The sequence below is a fragment of the Oryza brachyantha genome, chromosome 7 (assembly GCF_000231095.2).
Source record: "Oryza brachyantha chromosome 7, ObraRS2, whole genome shotgun sequence".
NCBI classification, from domain to species: Eukaryota; Viridiplantae; Streptophyta; class Magnoliopsida; order Poales; family Poaceae; genus Oryza; species Oryza brachyantha.
This window is the reverse complement of record NC_023169.2, coordinates 1996416-2020658: the sequence shown is the minus strand read 5'-3', so window position 1 is coordinate 2020658 and position 24243 is coordinate 1996416. Positions and strand designations below refer to the sequence as shown.

Genomic DNA, 24243 nt, shown 5'->3' with positions numbered 1-24243 from the left:
GATTTGATAGAACAACTACCTCTCTAAAAGTCTTAACTATCCAAAGTAAAGTAGCATATGTTTTATTGCAGGAATGTGTAAATAAATGAAGCATGCACATGATCTCCCCACATTTTTTATGATGTCAACAATGAAACTTTTACTAGTGCTTATCAAGTTCCCTAGGCTTTGATATTTGTGTCCCCTACTTCCTGGCATATATATATATATATATATATATATATATATATATATATATATATAAATATAATGGCCAGTAAGACAAAATATGTTACTGGTCTCTCCGATTTGGATTTTAAGATCAGGTTCAGCAGTTCATTTATTTATAGCCATCATCTATGCAGAGTTAGAAACTTTAAATTTAGAGTTTTTCGTTTTACTCCAAATAGGATGCAACATTATTTCTTAAGTATTATATGTTCGGTAGTTGATATATAATAATAAAATATAGTTGTGTGTGATATGAAAAATGTAATATAGATGATCGCTAGAGTAATATAGATGATCTTTTTTGGACGATAATTTAAATAAAACTATGGATGAACTATTGGGCATGGTTTACAAACTTTGAGTAGTATGTATAATGAATCAATTCACAAAGTGTTAATGACTTTTGTATCATGTACTCCCTCCGTTTCGGAATACTTATTACCATTGACATGTATTGTTATAACTTCAACCACTGATACTTTTAAATGATATGATTATGATATTTAATACATGTCAACAATTTAGGTATTTAGAAAAAATGCAAAAAAGTGAATGATCAAAATTTAAATATGAATAGTAATTGGCAAAGTATTCGGAAATGGAGGGGACAATAGATATTTATTACACAGTAAGGATGATACTATCTCCAGTTTTAAATATATGGCGCTAGTGATTTTTAATTCATTTCAAATGATCATTTTTCTAAAGATATTTGTGCAAATACAAACATATAAGGCACATTTAAACTACTTGGAAAACGGATTTAGTTGTACTCCCTTTTCACTTTACCTAATTAAGCATATTTAAAACTGGATAGAGTTTCTCCTTTTTATTTAATGTGAAAGTGCTAATAATATAATATCAGTACATGCATAAGCCGGGAAATTAAATAGGGCAAATGCATCCAAGTGGGTACATGGGTGTGAGTGCAACATACTTTGACATCTCAATGCTAACTTATTGGAGGAAATCAAGTTAATTAACGTCATGAATTGAATGGCATTCCAGTGAGGTGAATATCTTTGCAAGTGGCTCTGCAATGAGTCGAATCTCTGCAATCTATTATGTCCAGTGGGACCAATGTGATGCTGCCAAGAAAAATCCTCGAGACAATGATGCATGATCACCTCGGAAGCTAGATGAAAATTTCATGGGAAAGGATGTGTATTCTACTGCTGGATCTACTTATCCCTATCAAATACTCCATCCGTTTCATAATGTAAGACTTTATAGACTTGTCTAGATTTATATAGATGCTAATTAATCTAGACATGCATATAAATTATATACATTTATCAATGGATGAATTTAGACAAGACTAAAAAATCACACAATATGAAACTTATGTGCAAGTCATCCAAACAATCTATGCTTTTTATATTAAGGCTCCACTCTGGAGTAGAGTTTGGCTCGGCTAATCCCTTATTTGTCATGAGCATGTCTCCCAAATGACTAAACGGTAAACGGTATATGTTTCATGTAAAAACTTTCTAAGCAGAAGTTTTTCTTTTTTAAAAAAATCAAATATGTCTCTTTTAAATTTATAATAATTACTCTATCTGTTTCACAGTGTAAAACTTTATAACATTGCAGAGATTTATATAAATGCTAATGAATCTAACCATATATAAAAACATATACCTTAATTAATGGATGAATATAGACATAGCTAAAACATCTTGCGCCATAAAATGAATGGAGTAATACTTAACTTATCATAAGCTAATAGCCTACCTTATTCTGTGCTTGAATCAGTCTGTTTAGCTGAGATGAACATAGTCTAAGCTGCTGGATAAGCTTAAAAGAACAGGACAACATATTTATCCATCTGAAACACACAACCTGATGACCATCTTGTACATACAACCAAAACCTTACAACTCATGTTTGATATGTACAGCCAGATACAATGTAGTATCTCTGTCTCTTCCTTCGATCTGGTCCAAGAAAATCAGAAGTGATTAGCATGATGATCTGTACAGTATATATAATAGGACATTACATCATGTCGTACCTTTATTCCTACATCAGCTACATGCACAAACTGTACGCGCACACGTGAAACCACGAATTTCGGTTATATATATGCAGATCGACCTACTGTACTCATGTTTTTAATTATTTCTCGTGATACAAAGGTACAAACAGCAAGAGACCCCGTTCTCCGCGAGGATGATTTCTAAAAGCTAAACAATGTGTTTTCTGTAAAAAAAATCTAAAAATTATTTAAAATTCATATTAACTGTTTTTTCAAGTTTACGATAGCCAGCAATTAATATTATGGACAATTTTACTCAGTCCCTCACAAGTTCACGGGACCAAATTTTATACTAAAATTTTGATACCTCTCAGTATCTACTCAAGTACTGTAAAATTACTCTAATATTATTTAGAGCAATTTTACAGTACTTGAGTAGATACTGTGAGGTAATAAAATTTTAGTGTAAATTTGGTACCTCCTAGTACCTAGGTAAAAAAAAGTACTAAAATTTTACACCGAAATTTTGGTATCTCTTGCTACCTTCTTAAAAACTATAAAATTGCTCTGTTATTTATAATGAGATATCTTGTGTCGTGTGATCTTCTGTTTTCTTCTTCACTTACTCTTTGAACTCACTTTTTTTAGCAACTCTATATTACTTTGGCAGATGCCTGATTATGATATCATCTTTTCAATGATGAAAATTGTCCCTCGAAAGAAAAGGAGAAAATGACTACGCATGTGTACATTATCTTCCTCTGACCGCGGAGGCAAATGCAAATAATAAGTGGTATTAGGTCAACTACAACAGAAGTAATCCTTCCCTATTTTTTTAATGGACAACATTTACTTTTGAATCTACATTTAAACTTTGTTATAATTTAATTATTACTTAACACACTCTTAAGCATGAAGCACAAAATTTTTAAATAAGACGAATTATTATATAGATTTAACTGATGTCAGATAGAAAACCAAAGAGAGTAAATACTACAAAACTATATAGCTAATATTCTATGTTCTTTAAAATGCCCCAATGGTGATGGTGAATGGTAAGTCCATCGTCACCCAACTTAGGATTACTATCCTTCACCCACTTAATTTCACACTGACCAGTCAATCACCCCTAACAATAATAAAATGAAACGGGAAGAGAAACGTTATATGTAGTAAATAGAGTTGTGATATCATAGGCATATCATTAGATGACGGCACCTCTGTATGACCTTGAGGTATAAATATAATCTCATAACAAAGTACGTATGGACAGTCTGCTTAATTAGTTAAGTAAAGCTTTGGTAACGTCTACCTAGATGACTAGATGAGACAGAGTGCTGCTAACAGAGGCCATGGAAGCAATGTAGAAGCTTGACAGTATAAATGTCAGGGACCATTCACCGAATCATGCTCTAATGATTAATTCCTATATCAATTAGAGGTCAACATGTTATTCAATTATGTTGCAAGTAGGATGGCTCATATTTTTCTTGTGCATGCAATCCAAATTTGACAGGAGAATCCTCTGCCCCTTCTGCAGTTGTGCAAGTAGAATAACCAAATTGGCAGGTTAAACAGCAATAATAGAACTGTTTAACCTGGATTTATCTTCTATGCTATCTTTTGTGTCCTGTATATGATAAGAACCACATAACATGATCCATAGAAAGAAGAGAAGAAGAAGTTGATAATTAACACAGTCACTTTGATGACTCAACTGGCCATCATCCATGTGCTGATGTGCCAAATGGTGATCCCTTATCTACGTGGAGCAATCCTTGTCACACCCTTAAGTCATCAAATGGTTAAACATGTGCTCCTGTGACAGACAAGTGGAAGGACACACATTGGTGTATCGTCCTACTTGCGTGCATAATAAGCTTATGGTTATGCTTACGAGCTGAAATTTAAATGTTTTAACCTTAATTTAAATTTAAAGTTGATTTTAGAATTTTTTATCGAAATTTATTTTTCAGCGTTGACTTACATATATATAAATACTTTATTCATAAATTATTTTTTATTTTTAAATATATCATTTGACTTTTTCTATGAAAAAACCAAACAATCGACCTCTTATCATCTCGTGAGGCTACCCAATCAATCATGTGTTTCGTTTGCAAATATACCGTTTGACTTTTTCTATAAAAAAACCAAACAATCGACCCTTATCATCTCGTGAGGCTATCCAATCGATCAGGTGATGAAAATTAAATCATCATCATCATCATCATCATCTTCTCTTTGTTATTTTCTTGCGATACAAAATCACGATCAGCTTGTTCGCACCAGGCGGCGCCCTTTTTACGGTTATTTTGAGTGATGTTCAATATGGTGAAGGATATTGTCACGAGAATATATAGTAAGATAAGGTCATAAGGGGTTGGTTGGCAAATAATGCCAAAGCTTCTATGATCATACTCCCGTGTTTCTGCCCTAGCGCCCGATGCTGCCACCCTCGACCACTGGCTCTGTATATTTCTAATCAAACTCATTAACATCGGTTGGGTGAGTAGAAGGGGTCATTGCTTTTTTTTTTAAAAAAAAAGCCAAACGACGTATTTGCAAACTAAATTAATTTATGAATACAACTTTTATATACGTGTTTTTATTAGCGATCTAAAAGAAAAAAAATAAAAAACCCTAAAATCAACATTAAATTTAAGGTTGAAAATTAAAATTTTGGCTTATAATCATAAACAGAAATGAAAAGATGAGAGTGGAAGACGCTAGGGATGCAAATAAAGGGCGCCCGACTCATTTGACCATTGACAAGTTAAAAGTTTAACTTTAAGTTCAGAATTAAGGGTCAAACCTACATGACATATGGAAGAAATCCAATATGAATTAGGGTTAATTAGATCCATGCCATTATAAATTTACCAGTTTTGAAATATGCCATTACAATTCGATTAATTGTAAATATGCCACTATAAATTTATAACCATTTCAGATATGCCATTTTGGGACCAAATTGCCCTTGCACATGTCAAGGACGCAATAAATAGCAGATGGACAATATGGTTTATTTTTTTAAAAAAAATACACTGAAAGGATATGAAGTGGCATATTTCTAATACTTCTAAAATTATAATGACATCTTTATAAATTAGTCGAATTGTAATGGTATATTTTAAAACTAGCAAATTTGTAATAATATGGATCGAATTAACCCTATGAATTAGACATATACTATCTTTAGCCTTAAATATAATGGAAAACGAATGCGCTGAATCCATTACGTTTAAGGGAATTTAAAAATGAATCCGCCGAATCCGTTACGTTTAAGGATAGATAGAGTATATTATTGTAATTGATATACACTCAGCATGGTCAAACTGTTGCAGAGTGCGTGGCTAGCACCGTTGCAGGATGGGAGGAACACTTTGACTGCATTTTTTTGCTCTATATTATTCGGTCTTTACGCCCATTCACAAGTTGCTCAGTAGGGCATTTTTTTTTATTAATGTATATATATATATATATTAAAGTTCATTATCTTATTTTTATGGAGTAGATTTTTAGTTTTATATTAATTAATTTTATCATTAATACTATTACATAGGTATAAGAAAATTAGATATTTTTATTTTAGCCACCAAAAGAACAAAACCTTTGTTGTTCACTTGATAGAGACCAGTATTGAATTGCTCGCATCGATGAGTCCATAAGACATTTCTTTCAACTTCCCTTTTCTCTGATTGTTACTCACGAGCTAAGCTTCGTCAAAACACTGGATAATTCAGCCTTATCTTCTTAGGAAGACATGATAGCTTCTGCTCCCTCCGTTTTCTAATATAAGATGTTTAACTTTTTTTAATATTTTAATATTTATATTATTTAAAAAATTATAAAAATATTATTTATTTTGCTTGTAGCTTAATTTATTATCAAAAGAATATTAAGCATAACTTGTCATTTTTTATATTTGTACTAAATTTTTAAATAAGACGAATGATCAAACATTACAACCAAAAAATCAAATATCTTATATTATAAAATTTACAGATAACTGTTCACTTCAGCAGCCAAGCAGCGTTATTTGGCACGCGAGGACGCTGACGTGGCACAACCATGAACACACAACAGTCAACACTACGTAGCACGATTAAGAGTAAATTTAATAACAGAACTAACTACTAAGCTATAAACTAATATTAGAGTTAACATATACTCCATACAATGGTTTAGCTATAAAGTTGTCAATAATATTCTTTCCTGTTTCTTTCTTTTATTTATATATTTAATATATCTACGTATACTATACGTAAAGCTAGTTGTTCCATGAGAGTTAATATAATTTATTTTTTATTTTCTTGCTCCTCCACGGAGACCTGAAAGTTGGATCGTTTGGATCGTGGCATTGCAGTTGCTGTTACGGTGACATTGTCCTACGTGGCACACGAGCTTGCCCACGTGGCGATATATCGTGGGAATCATCTTCACTTGAGTTCGCACCCGAAGTCAGTGGACTCTATCTGCATGGATGTGCATGGGTCACTGACTTGTGGGCCCGGTTTTTCCAGTTCTAGCTCTAGCTTACTATTTATCGGCGTCACCTGTACAGTTGTGCGGAGCCAGCTAGCTAAGCGTGCACCAGCCATGTCGTCGTCGCCGTCTTCTTCCTCGCCGGCGTCGGCCGTCGCGGGCAGATCGCCGCCGGTGCCGCACGTCGTTGAGGACTGCCTCGGCATCGTGCAGCTCCTCAGCGACGGCACCGTGACGCGCTCCAGTGATTACTCCGCCCTTGCTCTCACGTGCAACGCCCCGTCCGACCTGCCCGTCCGGTGGAAGGACGCCGTCTACGACGCCGGCCGCGGCCTCCGACTCCGCATGTACACGCCGACCAGCCATGACGGAGAGGAGAAGCTGCCGGTGCTCGTGTACTTCCACGGCGGCGGCTTCTGCATCGCGAGCTTCGAGCTGCCCAACTTCCACTCGGGCGCGCTCCGCCTCGCCGCCGAGCTCCCCGGCGTCGTGCTCTCCGCCGACTACCGCCTGGCCCCGGAGCACCGCCTCCCCGCGGCGCACGAGGACGCCGCGTCCGTCCTCTCGTGGCTCCGTGGCCAGGCCGCGCCGTCGTCGTCCTCCTCCACCGCCGCCGCCGACCCGTGGCTCGTCGCGTCGGCGGACTTCGACAGGGTGTTCGTCTGCGGCGACTCGTGCGGCGGCAACATCGCGCACCACTTCACCGTTGGCTGCGCCTCAGGCAAGATCGCACTCGGTCCGGCGAGGCTAGCCGGGTGCGTGATGCTCTGGCCGTACTTCGGCGGCGAGGAGAAGATGGAGGCGCCGCCGCCGGCAGACACCTCATCGGCAATGAACATCGCGCTGTTCGACCAGATGTGGCGGCTGGCGCTGCCGGCGGGGGCGACGAGGGACCACCCGGCGGCGAACCCGTTCGGGCCGGAGAGCCCGCCGCTCGACGGCGTCGTCTTCCCGCCGGTGCTCATCGTGGACCCTGAGCAGGACGTGCTGCGCGACCGCGTCGCCGACTACGCTGCGAGGCTGGAGGCCATGGGGAAGCGCGTCGAGCTTGTCAAGTTCCAAGGGCAGGGCCATGGCTTCTTCGTGTTCGACCCCATGAGCGAGGCCTCCGACGAGCTGGTCCGCGTCGTCCGGCGCTTCGTCTACGGCGGATAGGTACGTGTTTGTCCGAGTTGAGAGACCTGGCTTTTGTACTGGTACGCCTTGGTAGTTTCGATTAGGTTTATATTCCCAAATTTTAAAACCAAATTTTAAAGTAAATTGATGGAGTCTTATCTTTCTCGCTCCGTTTATATTATAAAATGTTTCTAATATTCCCCAGATTCATCCATAGATTCATGTATAACTTTTAGATATGTTTCTAGATTTATTAATTACCACCCATATGAACTAGAGAATGTTTAGGATATTTTATAATATGAACGAAGGCAATAGTTTATTGTATAATATTTTGTTTTGAATCGCTCGAGACACATGTATAGTGTTTTGAATCCTCGTTTTTTTTCATCACAGTGTTTTAGACTTTTACTGTGGAGATTTGATCATATACTGATATATATGGCCTTTAGAACGAAAACTGAGGATTTACCTCAAAACTTCATTTTATTGCAGTTTGGCACTTTGTCTTAGAAAAACAATAAAGCAAGATCTGTCGTTTGTAGTTCTTCAGATCTTGAATTCGAAACACTCCTTCGAATTTGAAACCTTTCAAAATAAATGAAATTGGAGAGACAAGCTACAATTTCGCGACATATTGGACACGAGGAAAAATTTTATAGTACTTGACAAAGCACCTCTAGATACCAAATCTTTAATAAAAAATTTCGGTATCTCAGGATACGTCGTAACTGAGAGTAATATGTTTCTATATTAGAAAATGTGATAATCAAGATACTATTTGAATGATGATAAAATTCTTGATACAAATGCTTCCTATTTTCAGGGGCTTTTTTTGTTGTTATATGACAATTATGGTTGGAAAATCTGAGTATTTAATTTTTATTTTAAATAATAGGAACTATTTATACAATATGACTATATTTTATGATAATAAAAGAGGTAGATCTGGCGACATCAATACAGGTCCTTTTCGTATTGAAAAACGCCCTGCCCCAGGAATGTTGATGTTCATGTTCTGTGTCCCGTGGTCCTGCACTCCTGCCTCAGTAATTAGGCCTCCAACTCATCAATCAGCCCCACCGACAGCCCAAAAGAATGCCCATTTTGAACATCAACATTTTCTCACTGTAAAAATGAATAAGTTCACCGGAGATCCCCAACTTAACATCGAGCCAGTATGAGGTTATTTAACCCCAAAACTAAAAATGTATACCCCTAAACTCACACAAACCATTCAAAGGAGATCACAACGCATCATCAATTACATTTTTTTGCTCGGTTTTGCTGACATAACATTTAATGGGCCTCACATGTCAGTAGCTCGACGCTGTGCGGAGCCTTCATCCAAGCAACGCCCCCATCGACCATGAGAAGGACTCCATTGAATAGCATTATTGGCTATATTTTTCCCTTTTCCTAACCTATATCCTTCTTTTTTTTCTTCATTCTCTCCCGTGCTCTCTCCTCTCTCATCTTTCCTTACTTCTCTGCTTCTCACTCCCTCCTAGGGGTGTCGGGCGCGACACGGCCAGGCAGACGTAGCCCGGTGGCTACCGGGGTAGCAGCAGGTGTGCAGGGTTCGATGTAGTGGCGGGCAAGGTGGAGCTCTATGGAGTTCTTGTGGTCGATGGCGCCATCCCTCAAGTGAAGGCTCCACATGACGTCGAGCTGCTCACATGTTGGGTCCACCGTACCTTACATCAATAAAACTAGATAAAAATATAGTCGATACTACCATGTGATCTTCTTAAACGGTTTGTATAAGTTTAGGGTATACATTTCTAATTTTAAGGTTAAGGGGGTCTTAGACAGACTCAAGTTTAAGTTGAGAGTCCTCTGGTGGACTTATTCCCTGTAAAAATAAGAAAATTTTGGTGCAGATCCTAGCATCCGATTCGTGATTCATGCTCCAATAATCCCTGCTTTTTCTCCTACAGCTTTGGCGTTCCATTCCCAACTACCTCCAACGAGATTAAGAAAAGGGGGGCATTTAAGTTTTTTCCACTCTTACGGATGTTCCTAATAGATTTATCACTGAACCCACATGTCATAGACTCATAAAGACTCATATGTCATAGACTCGTAAGAGACAAAATGTTAAATTTTCAGGAAAAGGTATTGGAGTTAGCTTTTATGTTTCGAGGCGGGTAGGGTTGGAAGAGGGAGGGGGAAGTTTCTTGGGCTTAGATAGTCATGGTAGAAAGACAGAACGGGCGGGCACCAGGGCACGAAGGATGGGGAGGAGAACAGGACAAAGGGCAAATTGCTGTCACGTATAAAATCTCAAATTAATCCAATGGTCCACAATTTAGAGGTTTTTCTATCGAGACATGTCTAGAGAAGACCTCGAACTCCAATTGTTTAAACGAAAATGGAATAAGTCCCAAATTTCCCAACTGCATTTGTGTAATGCTTGTGTGTTCCGCGTGTGGCCTAAAATACGAGATGAATTCGTTCCAAAATGGAACGGGTCAAAACTTGAGTATTCGTACGACATCTACAACGAACGTTTTGTTTTTAGTACTTTTAATCTTCCTTAATAATGGAATCATCAATGGGCGACTCGTTGCAACTTGCATATAATAATATGGAGATTTTCTCCGGTAGGTATCGGTATCTCGAGATATCAAATTATTTTTCACCATTGGATCTAGTTGAGTAGGATGTCGAAATATTTTTTATTATTTTTGTTGGACTGAAGCAAATCTCAATAATATAAGATTTGCTTTGGTCCAACAAAAAGTATCTCGAGTTACCAAATCGTTTTTTATCACAGTTAAATAGGATGTGTACTGTGAGATCTAATGATAAAAAAGATTAAGTATCTCAAGATTACCTCGAGATATTTTTTTGTTGCACCGAAACAAATCTCTAGTAATATACCGAGCTCGTCACGCACGGCTCCGCGCGCTCGCTGCCAAGCAAACCATACGCGCGCGCGCGCCAATGGCGTCCTCGTCTGACCTGAACACGCCGCCGCCGCAGAAGCCGTACGTCGTCGAGGACTGCCGCGGCGTGCTGCAGGTGCTCAGCGACGGCACGGTCGTCCGAGCCGCCGCGCCGCCGTTCCCCGTAGGAGTCGACCAGGACGACGACCGCGTCGAGTGGAAGGACGCCGTGTTCGACGCCGGCCACGGCCTCGTCGTCCGCATGTACAGGCCGGCGGCGGCGGGCGAAGCGAAGGAGGCGGGGAAGCTTCCGGTGGTCGTGTTCTTCCATGGTGGCGGGTTCTGCATCGGGTCGTGCACATGGCCCAACTTCCACGCCGGCTGCCTCCGCCTCGCCGCCGAGCTGCCCGCGGTGGTGCTCTCCTTCGACTACCGCCTCGCGCCGGAGCACCGCCTACCCGCCGCACACGAGGACACGGCCGCGGCGCTCCTCTGGCTCCGCGACCAGCTCCTCTCCGACCCGTGGCTCGCCGACGCGGCTGACTCCACCCGGGTGTTCGTCTCCGGGGAATCCGCCGGCGGCAACTGCGCCCACCACCTCGCCGTCCAGTTCGGCACGGCGGGGCTCGACCCGGTGAGAATCGCCGGGTACATTCTCCTCATGCCGGCGTTCATCTCGGAGAAGCCGACACGGTCGGAGCTGGAGGCGCCGGACACCGCGTTCCTCACGCGCGACATGTGCGACCGCTACTGCCGCCTCGCGCTGCCCGCCGGAGCTGGCAAGGACCACCCGCTGACGAACCCGTTCGGGCCGGAGAGCCGGAGCCTGGAGGCGGTGGACGTCGGCCGCGTGCTGGTCGTCGCCGCGGAGGGCGACCTGCTCAAGGACAAGAACGCCGAGTACGTGGAGCGGATGAAGGCGATGGGGAAGGACGTGGAGCTGGTTGTCTTCCCCGGCGAGGAGCACGCCTTCTTCGGCGTGAAGCCAATGTCAGCTGCCACCGGCGAGCTCGTCGAGCTCATCAAGAGGTTCATCGCCGGCGCCGGAGCGGCCGAGTAAAGCGAGAGCGACAGACATGGCATGGCAGCCAATCAAGTCGGTATGTCAAATGTGTCCTTGCAATAATAATGGAGCTGTGATGTTTTCTTCAATAAATAATTTTGTTTCTCCACAATATATATGTGCTTTTGTGGCTACAAATTGAGCACGACGAGGAGTACGAAATCTAGGCAAATTTCTGTCACTGTTGTGTTGAAATACCTGTCGCAATTTATCAGGATGATTTCTTAGGGCAACCATAATATATTAAACAAAAGCAGGTAGCTAGCAATTAATATAGCCTTGTAACAGGTAATGTTGTACTGTGGATAAGATACCACGGATAACTGCTATATTTATAAACGAAAAATAATTTATATATATATATTCTTATCGATCTAGAAGCAATGAAAAGCCAAAAAAATAATCCCACAATATTTTCTAGAGACATGTGGATCTTCTTTGGTTATGGGAGATTATTCTTGCTAATCAACGGTACACATGGAAGCACGTCTGATTTACATTTTATACCTCAATATAACAATTTATCCACTAATTCTTATCATTATGGTCATAATTCTAGAGTCCATCAGTTGTTTGGAGAGAAATGTAATCGATTTAAAATCTAGAAATTGACGGATGAGGTGACTAATAGAAAATATTTGGACAATTATAAATTTATCACTAGCTCAAAACATTATTGCAAAACTGTCAATAGAAAATTACAAAAATATCATTAGATCATGCCTGTGGCATCTTTGTAATTTAGAAAAAAAGCCAATAACAAATTTGCAAAAGTCCCAAAATATTTTGTTCTGATCTTAGTATTTGCTAAATAATTTAGAAATATTTATATCTAGGACGAATGAAGCATTATTTAAATGAGACACTATCTTAATTTCTGGTGTAGACAAGAACCCCGGGCACGCATTATACCCACTTTAACAAGATAGATAACGGGTGCCCAGGAAATTGTGTGCGACAGAGATGTGTACTGTGCGCTGTGAAAAGAGGCGAGTTATTATTATTTTTTTGAGAACAGAAAAGAGGCGAGTTAATAGTTTTCAAATGGAACGTCGAAATGTTTTTCTTGTAAACGAGCAAAAATGCACGGTTGATATTAAATAAACGGATGGAATGCAGACATAAGAGACAATTATTATTAATTATTATTTGACTCTTTTATTTTTAATTTTAAAAGTAAACCTTCCGCCATTAATTATTCAAATATAAATATTTGATCACGTCAGTATGATTACATGGTAAGAGTTCAGCCAACACCGTTATACTCAACACTAGAACCTCAGATCCGAAGTATCGGAACTTACAGCCGGCCTTCTCTGAAGTTCCAGCTGGCCTTCTCCATAGGACATGGAAGGCTGATAGGAACTTTCGATCCTATAGGTGGAAACTTCTGATCCCTATGTTAAATCTCTAATTAGATGCAACCAAGGGCAATGTCCATAACACCAAGGTGAACAAAGGTATGTAAACAATAGTAAATGCATAGGAACACAATTAAAGAGGTTATGCAAGTGAAATCGTAAAGATAATAAGAAAGCGGGAGACAACATTTCACCAAAGTTCAGATCTTGATAATTGTACTCTTCATTGAGGGACTTCAAGGGCATGGATCTCTCTCGATCCCAAGCCTCACCAAGCAAGCATCAAGGATGAAATTTTGATCTTCAAGCAACCACCAAGGCAAGCCCACGTTCCAAGTGACCATCAAGGTCCACGCGCAAGGCCAACGAGATACTACCTCGGTAAAGCTTGCTTTACCAATCAACCTCCAAGAACAACTCGGTTGTCATTCAACTTACCTCTTCTCTTACGGGGGTTAGGAAAATTCTTCATTAACTTTACGGATGTGGAGGAGTTTAAATACCCGAGTCCCCCAAAAAATAAGCAATTAGATAGAAATCCGGGATCTAAAATTTCCAATGTCCTCAATCAAACATAGAATTATGCCTGGAAGTTGCCCCCCTTAGCCAAACAAAGAGTTAGGGTTCTGATCGCCAAGATTGGAATTTGTTAGTTCTCCCTTAAACACTCCACAGAAAGGTCATATGTCCTTGCTCCAGAGTCCATTTTCCATAAACTTTACCTCTATTGGAAGCTTATTGAAAGAGAAAATCCAACACAACTTTTTCATTAATAACTAGAATAACTAGTAGTTTGGTGTTTTATTATTCTTCTTAATTGTTTTGGGGGATTATAGGGATTGTTTTTCTATGAGATAGGGAGAATGCAACATGCACTACAGATGGTATCATAAAGTCCACGTAGTAACAATATGGCCAAGTTAGTGTTCGAGATAGCTGAGATTAAAAGATTAAATGATTATATGAGCTCTGTGATATCTATTTGGGAGTATAAATAGCTAAAATACATACTTATAGAGTTGAAAAATTGCATTATTAATATGAAATGACTAGCTTTTACAACGAAAAGGATAAATACACCATTTATTGGCTTCGAAACTGCACCTACGAAAACCCAAATTCGCATTTAAAAGTGGCCATGAGCACCCATACTGATCCTGTTGTGCTACCTCAGCCGTTGACCGTACCTATTGGGATGGGCGCGGCCACTTGATGGGGATTGGTATTTGTATATCCAGTCTAATTCATTAATAATTTGTACTTGCTTTTGTAATTTAGTAATATTTTGCTTATTTTATTCATGCATATAACAATGTTAAAATGCTAATAAGTTATATCCAGAACTGCTCACTGATATATGTGTCCATACTCAGTACGCAGTATTACATATACAGGATTATGGAGGAACTGAATCCGTAAAAAAGTGAGTACATATCCATAAATATTATGGATTTTCATGCTTAGAAACAAGATCTACTGACATGTAAACCTAGACCACGTATGCGCCAGAGTCTCTCCGACTTTTAATTCAGAGGAACCATTCTCCGCGCGCTTGCATCTTTGCCTTAACGTACGGGCCCCTCCACGTGAAAATGTGGAATGCATCTAGAAGAGACAGCAGAAGCACGCGACGTCATCGAGTGCGTCCCCCACGGCCAGCACAACGAATGCGTGGTCAATTATAGGTACCTTTGGATTTTAATGTATTATCTCGTCCCAATTTAATCCGTGTATTTTCATATCCAATATTTAATCATTAGTCTTATTTAAAAATTTTATAGATAATTTAAAAAAGTAGTCACACATAAAGTATTATTCATATTTATTCTAATAAAAATAAAAATATTAATCATAAAACTTTTTCAAATATAGAAATTAAATTTTCTTTTATGGATGGTGTATTAGTTTGTCGTCGAGAGTCTTTATTTACCCGGACAAATATGTGATGCAACCTCGATCTACAGAAAAAACTCATGTAAATCACGACAGAGAACGAGTACAAAAGAGATTTTTTTTCTCAGAATCTTCTAAAGAAAGTGCAAATGCCATAATGCATACATACAAACTGCACCCCTATTTTTTCCCCAAACTTTAAACTTTTAACCTTAAATTTAGAGTTAATTTTGAGTTTTTCTTATCGTATTTTATTTTTCAGCCTTAACTCTTAACTTTTAGATTGCTATAAATATTTATATAAAAAAATTATTCATATATTATTTTCGTGCGCAAATAAGATATTTAGTTTTTTTTTCTCTCGAAGAAGCTAAAAGCTGCCGCCACGTTGTTCTCACCTCACTTTCTCGCGTATGGAAATTAATTGGACTAAAGTAAAAGCTTCCCATTCTAGAAGCAATCTGGTCTGACTCATCTCCACTATATAATGTCACCCCCACACACGCCACGTCTCGGTCACGCACCGCACCAACGCATCATTTGCAGGCACGCATTAACGCAAACACGTTCAGGACAGTACTGGCAATGGCGCCCGCGGCGGCGGCGGCGGAGCAGGCGTACGTGGTGGAGGACTGCCGCGGCGCGGTGCAGCTGATGAGCGACGGCACGGTGCGGCGCAGCGCCGAGCCGGCGTTCCACGTCGACGTGCCGGAGGACGTGGAGGGCGCGGTGGAGTGGAGGGACGTGGCGTACGAGGCCGGGCGCGACCTGAACGCGCGCCTGTACCGGCCGCGCCGCCTCGGCGCCGCCAACGACGCCCGGGTCCCCGTCCTGGCCTACTTCCACGGCGGCGGCTTCTGCATCGGCTCCGGCAGGTGGCCCAACTTCCACGCCTGGTGCCTCCGCCTCGCCGCCGAGCTCCCCGCCGTCGTGATGTCGTTCGACTACCGCCTCGCGCCCGAGCACCGCCTCCCCGCCGCGCAGGAGGACGGGGCCACGGCCATGGCGTGGGTGCGTGACCAGGCCGCGCACGACCCCTGGCTCGCCGACGCCGCCGACTTCTCCCGCGTCTTCGTCGCCGGCGACTCGGCCGGCGGGAACATCACCCACCACATGGCGGTCAGGTTCGGCAAGACCGGCCTCGGCCCGCACGTCCGGCTGCGCGGGCACGTCCTCCTCATGCCGGCCATGGCCGGCGAGGCGCGCACGCGCGCCGAGCTGGAGTGCCGCCCCGACGCGTTCCTCACCGCCGAGATGAGCGACAAGTACGCGCGCCTCATCCTGCCGGAGGGCGCGACGAAGGACTACCCGGTGCTCAACCCGGCCGGGCCGGAGGCGCCGGGGCTCGAGGCGGTGGCGATGGCGCCGGTGCTCGTGGTGGCGGCGGAGCACGACATCCTCAGGGACCGGAACGAGCACTACGCGCGGCGGATGATGGATGAGTGGGGGAAAAAGGTGGAGTTCGTCGAGTTCGCCGGCGAGCAGCACGGCTTCTTCGAGGTGGATCCGTGGTCGGAGCGCGCCGACGAGCTCGTCCGCCTCATCCGCAAGTTCGTCGTCGAGCACATGGACTCGGAGTAGCTACGTGACCAAAGATTCCAAGTTAATTAAAATTGATTTTTGACTTTTCTACATGATTGAGAGTGATTTGTTTAGGTGTGTGCCGTTTTATCTTAATTATTGATGTTTTGTTGGTAATTTAAGAATTAAAAGCAAATAATGACACGCCCACATGGATGGATTTGATTGCTGTTGATCAAATTTATTCGAGTGAACATAGATTTTGGGGTTATGATTTAGTAACTAATTCCAATTTTGATTTGCCAGCAGCTACTTGTTTCGTGGCTTTAATTTGAGCCGTGGATCCTGGAAACAGAAATAGCCACGTTAATAACATGTCGAATTCCGGCGTTGAATAGATGTGCCGATAAGAATAGTTGTCCATCTTAGCAAACAACCCCGCTATTTATACGATCCAACAGTACGATCCGCGTATGACCGAAACATTATAACCATTGATTAAATAAAGAGGGTCAAATGAGTGTCACTATAGTCGTTGAATGGTTAAGTCATACATAAATTGGATCATTAGATTGTACGTATAACTACAGTTGTTGGATGGTTGATGCCACTATAGTCGTTGGATGGTTATAGTCGTTAGATGGTTAAGTCATACATAAATTGGATGATTAGATTGTACGCATAACTACACTTGTTGGATGGTTGAGTCGTACGTAAATCGAATGATTGGATTGTACGCATAACAATTTTCTTTAGCAAAATCCAATTAAATGGTCACGTCTATCCTTTGCTACTTCTCGGCAAGGACCTCAAAAGGTAAAGAGCTTTGTTAAAGAAAAACGGAGCATCCGGCTTTGTGGGTTGTAAATCATTTTGTCGGCAGCACTCATAAGTGGGCCCACACGTACTGTCGTTCGAGATGATCAAGGGATAGTGTACTAATATATGCGAGGAATGCAAAAAAAAAAAACGATGAAAAACTAACCCTTCAATAAAAATTTTATACTAATATAGTAATAACTAAAGCGATACTTAGGAGTCACTGTTCGCCTTTTATTCGTTGCTTATTGCAAATATAAACTAATTCTTAAATAAAAAAAATTTATATTTGTTTTGCTAGCAATCTAAAAGCATTAGCCGAAAAATAAACTACGATAAAAAAATCACAAAATCAACTTCATATTTAACTTTTAAAATTTAAATGTCAACTTATAAATATAATCATAAGCGAAAAGACGAAAAGATGAGGTTGTTAATATTTGTGACTACTAATTTTTAATAGTAAATCCAATATTGTGTTTTCGCTAATATCAAAATATACAAGCTGTTTTTAATGGTGCTCAGAGAGGTTGCGTGTACTTGTGTTTGTGTGTGCTTATAAGGATAAATGTATACATACACGTATACACATGGGTGTCGATTTGATATTTGTTGTTTGACATATTTAATCTAGTAATGTTTCGGTTTGGATTGTGTTTACCAAGTAGTTTATATCATGTTGATGTATCTTGTTTATTGGTTTATCGGAGTTCTAGCCGATAAGTTATCGATGATCGGCTTATCGGCTTGATAGTGATCTTGATCTATTTAGTATTTTTCTTGACATTATTAGGCGTAATCTTGAACTGTCTCGGTTTAATCTGTTCTTATAAGATTATTCCCAGTAAGCTAGGGTAGATATTTTATAGATCTTTGTCGACCATCAGTTGGTTATAGCCGACGATCTTTGTCAGTATGCATACTCATATTTACATCAATATAATTGCCGATTGACTTATTGTATTATCTCTACACCAATTGGTTTTATTTAGATCAGTAGTTATTTATGTTGCATCGGCTTACGAGCATCACATGCTACTTGGTTTTAGCCGATCATCGTAGCAAAGTATTTATTGTTTATTTAATTATCTTTCGTATCAAATTTCTAGCCGATCTAAGCTTTCAATAGCCGATTATTCAATCTATCGACTAAATGCTGCTACATCGACATTCTATCGGTTGGTTTCTATATCTATCGGCTCGATAGCTGATCAATTTGTTTTATTCTTCATCTTGTCAGTTGTAGGATCAAATTGATTGGCACGACTGCACATTTTAAGAATTTAGGTCCTGCACTGGAGCGATACGGAGATTCCCAGACATTTGCGTGTATTCAACACGCCAAGATCGGACAGATTTGGCGTCAATACAAATTCACCATGATTAGCCTCATGTTTAATAATATTGACTTAATGGAATTGGTTTAGTTTAGATGGTGGGTTGGGTCTATAACAATATGGTGTAACATTGGACAGTGTTGAGAATTGCATATTACTTTACCTTTTATAACTCTATTAATTTTCATCTACTATTTTATGTTGCTTTATGCAAATTAACCACTTAACTTTCCTTAGAATGACTTCAATATCCTTCTCTTAGGTGTGACTTGTTGAGTACCTTGGGCAGTACTTAGTCTTGCTTTATCTTTCAGATGGAGTACTTCTTGTATGGAGACAACTTACAGGAGTAGGCCTCATCCTATTGTCAAGAATACCTGTGGAGCGGAGTCGTCAAGCTACGAGTGTCAAGACTTAGTTTAGCTTGATCTATCTTTTCCACTATATTTGTAAGACTTTTAAATGTTTTGTATGGTGTGGTACTTTATGTCAACTTTATCGTTGGTGTACCCTGTTGGCTAGTTATGGACATGGATTTAATACAAATTCACAAGTTCAGCTTGGGAACTTTGTTTTGTGAATTTCTAGGCGTGATGGAAAGTCCCATCTTTTCATCTTTGTTGATGCTTATAAGACAATTTGAATTTTTAACCTTAAATTTGGAGTAGATTTTTGAATTTTTTTGTCTTAATTTATATTTGAGTCTTGTCTTTTAGATCGCTAAAAACATATATATATATATATATATAATATTTTTTATTTATAAATTATTTTGTATTTGTAAATATACCGTTTGGTTTTTTCAAATTTTCCAACGGTGGTTCATCTGAAAATTCCATTCTCTTGTATGAGATCCGTAAAGTCCCCAGAGAAATCGCAAGCAAAGAGAAGATCGAAGTCCCCGGAGAGATCGGAAGCTAACAGAAGTCCCCGGAGTGATCGGAGTGACTCGAGTGCCACAGGTTACTGCTTCTGCTTCATATTATTCATATTACAAGCCACTCGATATATATTAGTCCAACTTATTTAACAATCTTATTTTTTCGCTTCTGGTTATACTTATAATTTAAAATTTGAATTTTCTATGTTTAGTTTTTTTTTCCAAAAAAAACCAAGATCACGATTATAAAAAATTATATTAACCATTCATAACACTAAATTAGTTTCATTAAATTTATTATTGAATATATTCTTATAGTTACTTATTTTATGTTAGAAATATTGCTGTATTTTTTTTATAAACTTGGTTGCCAGACTTAAATGGGCTTAATTTAGGTAAATTTAAAATGACTGTATATGAAAGAGACGGAGTATATGTGAGGAGGGTTATGTAGCCAATAAGGACCGAAGATAAATAAGGGGTTGTTTGGATCTAGGGATTTTTTTTATTTGTCACATCGGATGTTTGGACACTAATTAGGAGTATTAAATATAGACTGATAACAAAATTAATTATATAAATAAAGGCTATTTCATTAGACAAATTTTTTAAGCCTAATTAATCTATGATTAGCAAACGTTTACGGTTGCATCACATTCGCTAATCATAGATTAATTAGATTCAATAAATTCGTCTTGCAAAATAGTCCAAAACTATGGATGGATTTTATTAATAGTCTATATTTAATACTTCTAATTTGTATCCAAACATTCGATGTGATAAGACTTAAAAAAGTTTGAAGCAAACAAACACCCCCTAAATACTCCATTTTTTTTGCTGGAAATAAAACAACGGAAACTGAATATAAAAACTTGTGGGAATGACGGCTGATCTCAATTAACTTGTAGATTATGGTGCTAGCCTCGAAAGGTAACAAACAACTAAACATGTACTACATCCAAAAAAATATTTCTCGTTTTTTGTCGACCGTGTGACCATCCATCATATTTAAAAAAATTTATTTAAAAACTTTTAAAATATTGGCACATATAAATTAGTATTCATGTTTTATTATCTAATTAAAACGAAGATTCACGTTCCATCTAGAAACTGAAAATTTGATTTAGCAATGGAAACCTATTTTTCTTGCTTCACTTGTAGGTCGTTCGTGTATTCTCTGTAATTATTATCTAAACCCATGTATTGATATGTCAGTCATCCTAGATGTTCTAGAAAAACATTATGGAGATGTCTATTTTGTATGTGCTACTGTTAAAAAAAGTCTTATCATAACAACTTCATGAGTTTATAGTTATACACCAGAACTAACATAAAGCAGCACCATTCTCCCATAATGGTACAACTGAACACAGCTTCTCTTTCCCATGAGAAAGGGGAAGAAACATCATCTTCCCAACACAAAAGAAGTCAACAAGCCTAGACAAGGGCATCATGGTTGAAGTCAACTCGCAGGCCCAACTCAGCACAACTGAAATGAACTCAAGATGAATCTTTGGTCAGGATCTCAATCTAAATCTAAATAGGATCAATTAGCCGCCGAGCTGAAACATTTTCAACATCCTTACGCGAAACTTCCAAAACATTAACAATATTGCGGTGGTCAGCTTTGCGGATATATTTCATGGCAACCTTAGAGCCATCAACAAAATAAAACTCCTCATAAGGTTGCATCATTGGTTGGCCTACAGCTATATACGGCTTTGGATCTATCCTCATAACCTCAAGTGAAACAGAATTTCTCAGAATATGAAGAACCAGCTCGAGTTGATCTTTTTGACCGTAGAATCCCGTGATATTAACCAACTTGAGATTGGTGTGAGTGCATGGGGGAAGACTCCTTAGCACACCGTGATTCTTGCGATATCGCAGGTGAACACAATTCATCCACATCTAGAAAATATGATTGTATGAGAACAAAACATAAACAGAGAATATGATTTTTATGATGAACACATAGACACGTGCAATTGTCTCATTGTAATACTCCCTTCATTTTTTTTATATATGATGCTGATTTTTTTTCGCATATAAAAAAATAGAGGGAGTAGTTTATAAGCATTGATATATGTTGCATTTGTTTTCCAGTATACTTCCAAAGCATTAAACGTCGATCAGACTATACCTAAGTGTTTCAAGCATTTTCAGCTGCACAGAGAGGCGGCAAATAAAGACTATCTGAGAGCTGTATTCAGATGCCCAACACTGGGTGTCAAATGAGGACCCTGATTACATGTTGCAGCAGATGCAACAGGAAAGAAATGCTACCAATTTGCAACCCTGCAATGCATTTAGCGTGGATCCATGGAGGAGGAAGCTGGAGTCAATGCTAAAAGGGCAAGAAGAGCATGGGGAGTGCTAGCATAGGAAGAAGCAAAGATTGAGTGAGAGAGCAAGAAAAGCTTCAGACTTTCAGAGTCTCAGCCAGTCTGTAAACTCTATCTGTACATGCTTCCTATCTTAGTGAAATTGGATGGCCCAGTCTGGGCTTTCCCAGCAAAAAAAGGTAAATAAAGACTATCATTTCTAGTCTACAGACTACCAATGTGTTAATAGCAATATCCTTTCGATTATACAACATAATTGGCATTTGGCCAAACACAGTTCCCAGCTTAAAGATGATCATTTAGTTCATATCTAAACAAGTATATGAGGATTTTGAAACGGTAAACTTACATGAAGCTCCAAGTTTTCCAACAAAGGAGCAGCTTCCAATAGGCACGCAAAATCAAGGGCATCCGTCTTCTTTTCCCACAGGCCATGAAAGATCAATTCCAATCTCATATGCCTTAGATAAATAAATTTAAGAGGGTTGTCTGGCAAAATATATCTCTAATATAAACAAAATAGACAATAGCAAAAGTTAGTAGTCAATCTCAAACATGGATGCGCATATATTTTGGAAATCTGAAAAGGGCATGTATCCCAAACCTCAAATTCATGGCATTTCAGGGTCAAAACCTTAAGATGAGGGAGAGTGCTAGGAAGATTGGTGAAAAGATACTCAATAGCCCCACAAATATCTCTAACATCTATGCATATATTTGTCAGCAGCAACTTTCCAGGAGATGATAATGGAATCAACTCGCCACCATACTCAAGAGTTGTCAGGCCATAATTTAACTCTATCTCTTTAAGATAGTAGCATTTCTTGACAACCAAATGCTTAAGTTGGTTTGAAGGATGGCATGTCCGTAACCTTGTAAGATTATCACAATCATAAATTCCAAGAAACTCCAGGACATTACAGTTGGACAGCAGTAGATGAATGTGTTCATCAGTAATATCCACCACTACTAAGTGAAGCCTTTTAAGGTTTTACCAAACCTTTGAAATCTGCAGGTGGCTTTAGAGAAACAGAACAAACTTCTAAAAACTGCAAGTGTGAGCCATTGGTAGCATCAAAAAGCCTAAAAGGGAAGCTATATGGTGCCTTTATGGAACGGGTAGGTGAAAAATCAAGAATAAGTTGTTTCGTCCTTGATGAAATAACAAAGTTTATCCAGCTTTCTATCTGCTCCGCGTATTCATTTTCTAGTTCAAAATAAACTTCAAATTTCTCAACCCCTCCACCACGGTGCTGCTGCAAGACTGCATTGACCCTCGTCACGAACTCTTCAGCAGTAATTGACTTTGTGCCATAAGCAGTATATGATCTCTGTGACATCATCGTTCGAGAACTGAACAATAGGTTTTTGTGGCACAAAGAGGTATGTTTCCATAGACATGATAATGCTTTCGTCCTTACAGCATCTTTTATTGGCAACCGTGATAAGAAAGACTCCAAAATATCCTGCAGAAGATAAACAACAGCACTAAGATCTATATTTGCAGAGTACAACAGCGATGAGAATCCATCCACATCATATAGAGGAAGGATGGTAAGATGATCCTATACTTGGTCGGTCCCAACATAGGACCTATTGATACAAGTTTAACGTGTCATACCATGGGTAGGTCGTTCAACCGAAGTCCCAGTTTCTTTCTTTTCGCCGCCGTTGCTTCATGGATTTGTTGTCGTCTTGAAGTTGTCATCTTTCTCTTCGCCATTGATTGGGCTGAATGCAGGAACTTCACATGAATGAATCGCATCATAGGAATTGCAAGAACAGGCAAAAAGAGAGAGAGAGAGAGAGAGAGAGAAGAAATCTGAAATTAGCTTCCTGTTACATCACCCTTCCAACGCAATCAATGCAAACCCTGGCTATCTCATGAACTGGAGAGGGGGAGAATCGAATACTAACCTCGGATTGGGTTCCAACCGTGATGGAGGGAGTTCGTCCAAGCCGCCAAAACCTGACCGCCGGCCCCGCGAGAAGACGAGGTTAGGTTAGGTTAGGTCTCTCGGGTGGGCAGGAGCGACATGGACCAACTAAATAGCCGCAGCCGTACGTCGCGTTGGGGAATAATAAACACGGTAACGACGGATAATAATTTTACTTTGTTATTATTATTATTATATTTTCCATATCTATCTATCTATCTATATACGTGTCTACTAGTACTTCTCTACCTATATATCTCTACTTGTTGCCAACAGGAGAAGCGAACAGGTGAAAAGTTAACTCCCAAAGATCCCACCCAACCATTAATATTATTAGGACCATAAACATGTTTGTTTATGGTAAAGAGAAATCGAATCAAAGAAGAAAACGTACAGAAATAATA

General features: G+C 39.6%; 3 protein-coding genes and 1 pseudogene across 5 annotated transcripts; 3 read left to right on the top strand and 1 right to left on the bottom strand.

The window, feature by feature from the left end:
- Positions 1-6775: 6775 nt before the first annotated feature.
- On the top strand, positions 6776-19188 carry LOC102718570 (probable carboxylesterase 15). 3 transcript variants are annotated; one of them, XM_040525802.1, is made up of 2 exons: positions 6776-7831; positions 18992-19188. In XM_040525802.1, the coding sequence occupies exon 1, from the start codon at positions 6791-6793 to the stop codon at positions 7829-7831; it is 1041 nt and encodes a 346-aa protein (XP_040381736.1). In that variant the 5' UTR covers positions 6776-6790; the 3' UTR covers positions 18992-19188. The 3 variants fall into 3 exon arrangements, with proteins under 3 accessions (XP_040381736.1, XP_040381735.1, XP_040381734.1); XM_040525801.1 differs by lacking the exon at positions 18992-19188 and adding an exon at positions 10781-10794; XM_040525800.1 differs by lacking the exon at positions 18992-19188 and adding an exon at positions 9304-9834.
- On the top strand, positions 10522-12098 carry LOC107304679 (probable carboxylesterase 15). The gene has a single exon (XM_015839854.2). The coding sequence runs from the start codon at positions 10742-10744 to the stop codon at positions 11741-11743; it is 1002 nt and encodes a 333-aa protein (XP_015695340.2). The 5' UTR covers positions 10522-10741; the 3' UTR covers positions 11744-12098.
- On the top strand, positions 15431-16761 carry LOC102718289 (probable carboxylesterase 15). The gene has a single exon (XM_040525803.1). It carries the CDS (start codon positions 15586-15588, stop codon positions 16579-16581), a length of 996 nt encoding a protein of 331 aa, XP_040381737.1. The 5' UTR covers positions 15431-15585; the 3' UTR covers positions 16582-16761.
- Positions 19189-20813: 1625 nt separating the features above from the next.
- Positions 20814-23933, bottom strand: LOC102718008 (annotated as a pseudogene).
- Positions 23934-24243: the final 310 nt, after the last annotated feature.